Source organism: Phlebotomus papatasi, chromosome 3 (assembly GCF_024763615.1).
Source record: "Phlebotomus papatasi isolate M1 chromosome 3, Ppap_2.1, whole genome shotgun sequence".
NCBI lineage: Eukaryota > Metazoa > Arthropoda > Insecta > Diptera > Psychodidae > Phlebotomus > Phlebotomus papatasi.
Window position 1 is genome coordinate 24237062 of NC_077224.1, and position 11308 is coordinate 24248369.

Here is an 11308-nt window from a genome sequence, read left to right on the forward strand (position 1 = left end):
GATGAGTGTGGAAGGGAATCATATTCGGTAGTGTAATCTGTCATGTATGGACGTTGGCGGGATGTTGGCGGGATGATTATTTAGTGTTTGATTGATGGCAGCATTAATCATTGATTAAAGAGCGAAAAATAGAGAGCATATTCCACATTTCACATCAAATGATAAATTATCCACCCAAAAAATGACTGACGGACACCTTCAATTTTTTCTTCGGAGATCTAATTTATTTTAAGTACATTTATTTATTTATTTTGTGTATTTTTAATTAGCTAAAGTGTTTTTCATCTTCTTTTTGTTCACCAACCACACAACGTTCTTTCCTCTCACACTCAATCACTATTTATGTATGCTTTTTTTTACCTCTGCTCTAAACACTATACAAATAAGGAATAAATTTTTATATAATGCAAAACTGATGAAAAGAAATGGCTGGAGATATTTCTTGCTGTACAACATGTCTTCTTCACGCCACTTTTTTTCTAAAATATTATAGTTGGACTTCTCTCTTTGCATCACTAAAAGAGATTCATTCTCTCTGTCAACTTAATTAAGTTTTGTGTTCTTTAAGCTTAAGTGAATCACAAGTCTTTGAGAATAGCAACAAAGTTTGTAGTGTTCCATCTGAGTCTCACTCAACCACCAATTCTAGATTTCCGTTGGGCGTCGTGGCGCCACTAGACAGTCTTCCCAGGCTCCTACTGCTAACCGTGGACGGACTCGATGCTTCCGGGAGGCTCGTCGTGATTCCCGATAGATTGTGCGTGAGACTGTGGCGTCGCAAGTCACAGTTCCGTCGGAAGACCTTGCCGCACGCGGAACAGTGATAGGGCTTGATGTCCGTGTGCGTGAGGAGGTGGGTCTTGAGGTTTGAACGCTGATTAAAGCTTCGATTGCAGACGGGGCACTTGTGCGGGGATTCCTCCATGTGGAGGATCTTATGGACGGCCAGCGTGCGTGACTGGCAGAAGCCTTTTCCGCATTCTGTGCACTTGAACGGTTTCTCCTTCGAATGAATGTATCTGATGTCCAAGGAGGGCCAAAGCGTCGGAAGGAAAGGACATAAACAAGTCGTTAAATTTTGAATAACAATCTTATAAAATTGATTGATTCAGTAAACAGTACGACTCCAGTAGGAAAAGGCTTTCAAGCTTCAAATACACTTTGGCTTCGACTTTTAGGGCACTCAATGGGTCAAGTGGTAGAGCACTCGCTCTATGATGCTAGTGTCCCGGGTTCGAATTCCCTTTAACCCTTTAAGGACGATTGGGTCACCCGTGACCCTAAAATGAAATTTTTCCTACGGCCTTCTAAAGGTGTACTTTGCTCAAAAAATTTAGAAAAAATAATTTTTTCTGACCCTCGTTTTTTGACCTTCTCGTCCTTACAGGGTTAAGTCACCAGGAATTTTTCTGGCTTTAAAGGTATTCGGATTGCATTCAGTGAGCTTCACTGCACTTGATTCTACGGGCATGGGACTGACCACCTCATCCCGTACAAGAAAAAATAATAATAATGTCTAGAAATCCCCTTGTGGGTAGGCCTAGTTCCTTCATGGAATGTTGTTTTAGCATTATTATTATTATTATTATTATTATTATTACCATTCCTTTAATGAATCTAACCTGTCTATGGGAAAATATAAAGTGTTTGAAGCCAGAGTGTATTCGAAGCCTTCCCCTACTTTATTATTAAACCTGTCCTTTTTTATATTTATATAGTATTTTTATAGAATTAAAGAAAAACTTAAAAAAAAGCAGGGGTGCAAAGTCACCCGTATCTATGATACTCTATTGGAATATAATGTTTCAACGGTCTGGGAACTATTTTCTGCCGTTTTCTTGAGAAGACTGCCGATAAGGTCGGCGGCAGACGTAGCACAGAAATAAATTTAAATTTAATTAAATTACACTTGAGTCTTTAAAATTACTTTAAAATTTTTTTTAAAAAGTTTTCAATGAAAATTTAATGTTTCTATACTATAATCTTTACAAAAAACAAGGATGACATGAGAACTTCTCGATGGTATCGACTGTCGATTCTTTGTTGTGCGGACCCGAGTAAACCCGAGAGCTTAACCTTTTAAGGACGATTGGAAAACCGGTGTCCCATAAAGAAAATAACTTTTCCTGCCTACCTAAAGATATTTTTTCTTAAGTTTGTACGTAATTACAAAGTAGAAGGTTGAAGGAATCTATGATATTTTTTGCAAGTCTACGACTATTTGCTATATAGTAAATTTTTAAGCTAAAAAGTTACGAATTTTTAAATTCTCATATTGAAAAATGATTTTAAATATTTTTTATACTTCCAATTTTTTTAAGCAAAACCGTTTTGGTAAAAGAAACTATAATACTCAAACATAATATTTTTCATTAGAGCGAAATTTATCATTCATTGATATTGTCAGAAAAATTATTTTAATTTTTCGGCTATTTTTGTCCCTATTGTTCATAGACACAAAAAAATCACCAAATCAGAAATTGTTGGATTTTCTAAGGTTAGATGTATGTCCTATTACTGTTTTTATTTAGCGGTTTCATTTTTATTGCTGATTTTCGGTCAGCGAAAACTGTCTCGTCGTTAAAGGGTTAAACATAAAATAGAAGAAACTGTCGATTCTGAAAAATTGTCATGATACCTGCACTATTTGTAGCTTAATAGTGCTACAATAAATGGTCTAATAATGTTTAAAAATCCATCATCCATTAAGCCAAAGAGTCAGTGATACTATAGATTCGATAGTATCAATAGTATTCTATGGTTATATTATTCTGTGTGGCAATATTCTAAGACAGGTTTCTGTTATTATAAGAGAAAGCACCCCACCTTCGAACGATTCAAGTTTCGGACAATTCCATTTTTTTTTCTTTTAGCTAGCTATTAAAATATAGTATTGTAATAGCCTAAATTCATTTAAAGGACATTGAAAATTAATTGTTCGAAGCTTCAGACGTTCGAAGGTAGCGCGCTTTCCCCTATACCCAGTAGGGGAAAGTACTCTCCCTTCGAACATTCATGCCTTCGATTATTGTGTATTTTTTTTTATCTTTCCTAAGAGATTTACACATTTCTATTAAATATTATCATTAATTCTATTAAATATTATTATCAATTTGATAATTATCTGGTAACTATGTGTAAGTCTTTTAGGAAAAATAAAAGAAATTTGCATTATTAGAAGGCATGAAAATTTGAAGGGAGAGTACTTTCGTCTACTTTCTCCTACCATTTTATTGAAAAGTTTGTACTTTATCATTTTATACATTTATGAAATGTTGCCGTAATATGAATTTTATGGCCTCTATACACTTATAAAATTTATGTCCATATTTCACAGTTTTTCCTACACAATCGTGTAGGAAATTTGTTTAAATTTAGACACAGATTTCTCTAATGTGTAGGGGAAAGTGCTCTCCTTTCGAACGTTCATGCCTTCGAATAATGCGTATTTTTTTTGGTTTTCGTAAGAGATTTACACTAAATTATCACGGAATTATCAACAATTGATAATAATCCAACTAATATTTAATAGAAATGTGCAAGTTTCTTAGGAAGACTAAAAAAAAAATTCACACTATTCGAAGGCATGAACGTTCGAAGAGAGAGTACTTTCCCCTACAGACCATAGATTTACAAAAATAACGGAAAATGTATTAGGCTTTATTTACTTAAAAAAGGCGAGCACGTTAAAATTTTATTATTGGTTATTTGGCTTTTAGAATGACTTAAGTTTGTTAAACGATGTTTTTCGAGATATTCGTGTTTACAAAAAGGTCTGTAGATCTTAGGCCTTAGCAGCCAAGGGTTTGTTAAAATGGAATACATAAAAAAATCCCTTGCACTTGTGTTGCAAGGCTTAAACAGTTTTTATAATTTCTGTATAAAAACATCAAATAGATCTTAAGCTTAGCAATATTATAAATGTTTTCTTACTTCTACGAATTATAAGAATAAGGGCAGAATCACATTGACAGTAAAATCCTCACCGTATTTCGTTAATTTACGCATTTTCATTGCAATTCTTACGCAAATTTTCCATTACCGTATTACCTTATCTCATACTCGGTGGCACTAGGGGAAAATAATATAAGAAAGTTGAAGAAATAAAACGAAAATGCGATTAACCATGAGCAAAAAAATTGTACGATTAATTTCTCGTACAGTTTGGTTTTGCTCACCGTTTATCGAATTTTCGTTTTATTTCTTCAATTTTTCCAACAATAGTTCACCCATCCAAATATGTTCATCAGGAGCTGAGTTATACCACTCCAAACTTTCGATCTCTTCTAGTGACAGAATATATGTGCTCATCTAATATTATTTTTACATAGTGCCACCAAGTATGAAATAAGGTAATACGGTAATGGAAAATTTGCGTAAGAATTTTAATGAAAATGCGTAAATTAACGAAATACGGTGAGGCTACGGCGATCATTTTACTGTCAATGTGATTCTGCCCTAAAGGGAGTAAATCTTAACCAAGGAGTGGATAATGGTCGTAAGTTGTGAATGTGAATGCATAATTGAATTTTACAAACATTTGTTTGTACATCTTTGTTTGTCTGGCACAAATTTACAAACAAATGACAAAATGTTGCAAACAGTTTTTGTGTTTACGAATATCTACGAACAAATGTTTGTGAAAAGAAAAAAATGCTTATCAAGTGATCATCAACGTTGGTGAAAAAATCACAAACTTTTACGAACTTGTTTGTGAGTTTTATAATTTACGAGTACTTCGTAAGTCCTCAATAGGAATTCACAAAATTTTACGAACTAATTTACAGAAGATGAAGAAATGAACACGGATTTGACCTTTGACTCCCTTCTCCTTTATTGTTTTTTTTTCCTTTATTTTAGAATCGCTGTTGAGCAGTTAATGAAAGGGTTTCATATGCAAAGTCCAAACAGTAGTCTAACAATTTTTGTGACTAGTTCTTTCCCAAAAATTTCTATACCTGAGGAAGGAGGAAACCCCCTTTCGAAACATCAGTTTATGAGAAAATAAAGGAGAAGGAGTCAAAGGTCAAATCTATGTTTATTTCTTCATCTATCCAATCTATTGACAGTAAATCATATAATTTAAGGAATATTTTGTATGTTTAGAATTACCACCAATTCTCCTTATTCTGTGGATATCAGAATATTAAATATTTACAATATTCAATAAATAAACACTATATTATAAATATTCATTAATATTTTAAATATAAATTTAAGAAATTGTTATTCGAGATATTTGCGTAAGCAAATTTCATAGACTTGCAAGTTACTTTTACCTTGTTTTTTTTATTTAATATTTCTTCCATAATATTAAAGAAATTATAAAAAATAAAGCGCACAATGGGAATTTAAAAAATGTATATTTGTCCAGTTTATATTATTATTGTCTGTTTTATTATTCTAAAATGTCACATTGTGAGTGGGATATTTAACTACAAATTAGCTTTTAATTGTAATCGTGCAAATTTTTATTATTATGTTATACCTTGAACTTTTTTTAGTTTGTGTTGCTACGTAAAAACCTTAAGAATATCTTTTAACTACGTCTGAATTGACGTTTTCGAACAAATACGATTGGATGTTTGCTATAAAAATCTAGCAAGATTTGATATATTTTCATTCTTAAAAAACAAATTGTAAAAATGTTTTAGAAAAAGGTTTCATCATAATTATTAGAAATTTTAATATTTATTGAGGGGTATTATTGAAAAATGTGTATTCATCTTTTTTTTCAAGCTTTATATTTTAAAAGTGTGTTATCTATATCTTGAAGATATTTTGACGAAATATAATCCAGTTTAATATTTTACGTTTTAACAGCAAATTCTCAGACAGACGTTACCATTAAAATTTAATATCCATATTTACCTGGACTTTGTAATAAGGAAAGTAAAGTTAAGCTGCTTTAATACAGATCAACATAAGGCATAAAAACTAATAGCAATGAAAGATTTATAATATGTCTGATGGTGTATCGGAGAAGGCTTTCAGGTTTCGCACATACTTGGAACACGGCTTGGAACACTTCATAGGTTTTCCCATATTCCATAACGCATAACTTAATAACTAGTATTAAGTCACACCATTTCCTGATAAACTTAGGTCTGATTCATTAAAGGAAGATGGGGAACATATGAAATGTTTCAAGCCAGACTGTGTTCGAAGCCTGACATCCATCCCCTACATAGCAATTAATTAATTAAAATAATTAAAAAAAAAAAACAAACTGATGCAATAGGTTTCATAATCTTAGGAATAATGTTCAATTATTTATTTTCTGCCATGTCAAGTACATAGTAAAATACGTAAATTTTTGATGTCAAATTTTTATAATTAACGTCATGATAGCTCTTTTGTGCATTCTTATGAAGTGCTTAACATTTCCAAATTAAGTATAGCTATATTTTTTTTTTCATTTTCAAACTAGAAAAAAGTTTGAAGCTTTTATTAAGAAAAATGCGAAAATGAATTTATAAATCTATTTATTAATACGCAAATTTTGCAAAACCATAAAAAAAACCGTTTTAATAAAATACATAAAATTCTGAGAAAGTTTTCAGTGTTTAGCCCACCTTTTTGGAAAATCGTGCTCTCCCAATTTCCAATCAAACATTTTTCTAATCAGTGACATAAACAATTTTTTAGTGATACTACTAAGTGACGTCTGACCACAAATTTTTGCTCATAATTTAATTTAGTGGGAAAAAATGACCACCACACCTTGAGATAAGAAAATAACCAATTTGATCACGATGTCTTCTCAATGGATTTTTCATCTTGTCTTTCAACGTGTGGCTCTTTTTTATCTTCCCTTTCTTTTGCTCTTTTTCGTCTCGCTCTTCACAAAACCAAAAAAAAAAAATGAGCAGAAACCCGAAAAATTCGTGTGGGGGTCACTTTATCTCGGTAATTTATAGGTAACTTGAGTGACATTTTAGGACTCTCAAAGTGCTTTTAGAGATTAATTTTGATCGTGTTTTTTGGTCACAATCTCCTCAAGAAACCAACAAAAAGGGGTGTCGAGGTGGCTTGGTTTAGCGGTATGCTCGAACAATTTTTTGATTCACCTTAAAGATTACGTGTGTAATGGTATGTATTATATTTTTTGAAAGGATAAAATTGAGTAGTAGTGAACTCCTAAGTTAGAACATTTCGTAAATTTTCTAATACTCTGGTTTATTTTTTTTTTATATTTACTGGTTCTTTACCGGTTTAAACCGATTCACTTAAAATTATTCCAAAAAATTGTGTCAAAATTGGCGTACGACAAAGTGTAATTTTTACGTTATTAGAATTAATGTCGTAAATATTACGTTTTTGTTACGATAATTTTTCGAATTTGGTAACAAAAGATTTAAGGGTTTTACTATTGAATTCCGGATAAAAATAATTACATTCACAAAACCGGTTCAAGAGTAATCAGGACCGATTTAATTTAAACAGGTTTCAAAGGTTTTTAAACAATAACCTGTTAGAAGAAAGGGGTACGTATAGAATGTCCATCTAGACCACAGGTGTGCAAAAACCGTTGAAACCGAATAAACGTCAAAATAAGTTTGTTTTAGTAGCGTTTTCACCATTGACGTACATGTTTCATTTGACGTTTATTCGATTTCAACTGTTCTTGCACGCCTCTGATCTAGACGATCCTTAAACTGAATTAAAATGAGAAAACATCAAGTTATTAGAAAGAAAATATTGCTTTTGTGAGGTTACGAAACGAAAATAATATGTATTAACAATGTCAGAATCGACTTATGCTAAGGGTCCATAAAGACCCCAAGTCGCTATCCTTAACCGTTTAGTTATCCGAACGTACAAGGCGCCAACGGACAACGTTACGTAATTTTTTCCAAGATTTTCAAAACCTCAGAATTACAAAATTCTGCAAGAATATGATAGATTCGTAAGAAGATAATCGAAATATATGTATAATTCAAAATCGATAAATTATATACACCGCTTTCTCTGTAGAATTCGAGCAATATAAAACAGAAAATCCAAACCATTCGGACACTGATGTTTGGACAAATTTATTTTCGTGAAAAAGAGATACAAATTTTAATTCACCAAATGACCATGGAAGTTTGGGATGCTCTTTTGGGAGGGAACACACAAGAGTCACAAGTGATAGTTATCGGAAGAACAGGTGTGATTTTATATGCTCAACACTCATTTCAACGCGTTCGAGGAATGTTGAGTTTCTTGTGCATTTGCCGACGGAAGAATTGGTCTTTTCTGGTTTCTCCCACATTTTAATGCCCGCGGGCATTTTTTGGCACATTTACTATTGGGATTATTACCTGTGATCGCGCAGGTGATCCTGCCTCCGGAAAGCCTTTCCGCAGATGTCACAGGAGTACGGCCTCTCATCTGTGTGGGTCCTTTCGTGAATCAGGAGATTGTAGGATTTTGTAAATTGACGATTGCAGAATTTGCAGATGAATTGCTTCTTGGGCCGGGATGTGCCAGAAGCTGATCCGGAACTAGCACTGGTTTGAGGTGGTTTAGTCTTAGCGGGAGTAGGGATTGGGGTCAGGGGGATAGGCGGTGGTTTCTCTGGCACTTGAGCTGCAGCTCCTATTTGCTGATAGGCAGCATTGAGTAGTAGGCTAGGGTATCCACTGTCCATGAGGGTGTCAGTCGGTGAGTCGAGAGCAGACTCAAAAGAGAGATTGTCATCATTGTCCAGTAATTCTCCCACATCGGGTAACTCCCCTTCAGGAGTCCCGGTGAATATCACTGAATCCGTGAGGCTGGAGCTGGCATCTTTGCTGGTCTTGGTAGTGCTAGTAGCTGGTGCTGATAGCCTCAGTACATCGGATTTTCCTGTAATTCTCTGCAGTGCAAGGTAAGATTCCAGCGCCTGGAGATTGAGGGCAGCTGCTGCTGCTGAATGAGCTGGTAGAAGAGCAGCTTGCTGAAGACTCGTCACCATTGCGCCCTGGAGGCTCAAGACAACGGCTGCAGCAGCTGCAAAGTCTCCTGATGTCGATGACTGACCTCGATTCTTGCTGCTGCACCCTTCCGCGGAGGACGTGGACGTCAGGGTGGCTTGTTCCATTCCAACTAAAAGTCCTGCCTCGATTCTATATTAGTCTGTCTATTGTCACTTGTATTGCTTTAGCATAAAATCGCAAATTTCACAGCATCACTAACACTAACTCTAGGCAAGGACACGGTTAGTCCTTGGGTGGCATTTCACCCACACCTTATATCCTCATGTAGCACCAACACACACAAGGCACCACCTGTTGCTGTCCCACAAGGACAGGGAAATGCGCTATTGGGCTTATCTCACCCTTATCGCATGTGAGATAGTTTGAGGCAACTGCTCCGGTTATCGCGACAATAGCAATTTTCACATGATCGTGGGCTTTTTTTCTGGGGTAAAAGCGCAATAAAAGCTCACTAACTTTTGGGCAGCAGAGTCGAATGTGACGCGTGAAACTGGTAGAGACGCAATGTTAGCCAAGTCCACCGTATAACTAAACAGCGAGTGAGTCGACAGCTAGTCGCGGACCTGCTGCCCTCTACACGTACAAGTGTTCTCATATATACACAAGTATATGGCCCAAGAAGTTGCTCGAGCAAAAGAAGTGCTCAAAAGTTGGATGGTTCTGTGGTGGTGATCACTCTCTTACCTGGAGGATGAAGCGCGAGACTCGTTTCCTTCTTAGTGCCTCTTAGTGCCAACACTAACACTCTCAACGCCGAAGAACACGATTTTGGCCAGAAGACCAATGATCATTGGATGTCTGAGTTGCTGCGTGATTTTGTTGCTCGAACTCTGAGAGAGAGCTCTATGTAATCCCTTGGTATGGGGTTAGAGATATTTAACTTACGTCGTCCTCCAATACAGGGGTGTGCAAAAACCGTTTAAAATCGAATAAATGTCAAAATAAGTTTGTTCAGGTAGCATATTGACAATTGACGTACAAGTTTCATTTGACGTTTGTTCGGTTTCAAACAGTTCTTGAACACCTCTGTTCCAATAGATCACATTTTGGAGCAAAGATTTTTTTCAGGTTTTTCCCTCATACTGGGCGTCCGCCGCCGACTTAGCATTGATAAAGCTTCTTAATGCTGTTTTTAATATTTACAATACTGATTCATACATAACAAGATAATAATAATGTCAAAATTTATAATTGTTAATTAATTGCATGTTTTTTTAAAAGAATTTTACCTTTAAACTTTAATCCATACTAAGTTCTGAAATAAATTTGGAGAGCCTAATCATTTAATCCAAGAAAATTCGGTGTTGAAATTCTTTCGGTCTTAGGTTTGTATAGCTGAAATGCTCGCCTGGCCTACACTTAAAACATATCAGAAAATAAAAGAAATCGTTGAATCCGTTTACGAAATAAACAAAAAAACACATGGTTTTGAAGGGGAGGGAAAGGCGTAAATTGAAAAAAAGTTTCGAGATAATATTGACCTTTGGTGGTTCACCAAAGACCGAAAGTCAATATCTCTTAACGCTTGATGTCTAGCACGGTAATAAATTTACGAACAAATAAAAATAAAATATTAAAGAAAAATAAACCAATTACGAAAATTTTACCGATTCGTTACCGATTAGAATTGAAGAGTTTGGATTGAAAATTTCAAGACCTTTCCAAAAACTGTGAATTTAAGAAAACTGGTTGAAAAATTAACCCTCTAAAGTGCTTAAACTTTGATTTTCGAAAATTTAATGTCGACATTTTTTCGGTTTTAATATAGGTATGTATGGACGAAATGGTCACCTATAAATTCCATTCAAAATATATCTGAAAATAAAATAATCGGAGTAGTTGTTTTTGAAATGAACCAAAAAAATATGTACAGAGAATCGTGAATCAGAGCAAGTGACACTCAAATCATCCAGTCTTCTCCGGAAAAGAGATGGGAAAAATTCCTGCCTCCACCCAGGATCGAATTAGAGATCTGTCGTTAACTAGACGAGTACTCTATCAACCGAGTTATTAGAGGACACATGCTCCGCTTAACTTGCTTCACGACCTCAACCAATTGCATTTTGCACTTCAATAGAACACTCTCAGGGTTATGAGATTTGGGAACGGTATCGTGCGTACAATTGACCTGGTAACTCATGGTCACCAGAAAGTAAGCGATTGCAATTTTGGAAGTTAGGAGGGGATGGGAGGAAAAAGATTAAAAAAAAAAAAAAGTTTGGAGCGTTTGGAGATGTGCTTTTTTATTTGGGATTACCGAAGAACGCTAGTTGATATCTGCTACCATTAGGCTCTAAATCGGAGACAAATTCGAAAAAAGCGGATAGCTTAACACTGCTGTCTCT

At 34.9% G+C, this 11308-nt stretch overlaps 1 protein-coding gene across 1 annotated transcript; it reads right to left on the reverse strand.

Annotated features, from left to right (window-relative positions):
• Nucleotides 1-202: 202 nt before the first annotated feature.
• LOC129808303 (protein sister of odd and bowel) lies at nucleotides 203-9493 on the reverse strand. Its single transcript, XM_055858141.1, has 2 exons — nucleotides 8307-9493; nucleotides 203-1019 (listed from the first exon to the last, which is right to left on the reverse strand). Exons 1-2 carry the CDS (start codon nucleotides 9065-9067, stop codon nucleotides 629-631), a joined length of 1152 nt encoding a protein of 383 aa, XP_055714116.1. The 5' UTR covers nucleotides 9068-9493; the 3' UTR covers nucleotides 203-628.
• Between the last annotated feature and the right edge of the window lie 1815 nt (nucleotides 9494-11308).

What these genes read in the sequence shown, in the direction of transcription:
- LOC129808303 (XM_055858141.1), bottom strand. Translation starts at nt 9,067, where the DNA reads ATGGAACAAGCCACCCTGACGTCCACGTCCTCCGCGGAAGGGTGCAGC. An exon ending in GATCACCTGCGCGATCACAG is followed by an intron (nt 1,020 to 8,306) that starts GTAATAATCCCA and finishes CTTGGACATCAG; the next exon opens with ATACATTCATTCGAAGGAGA.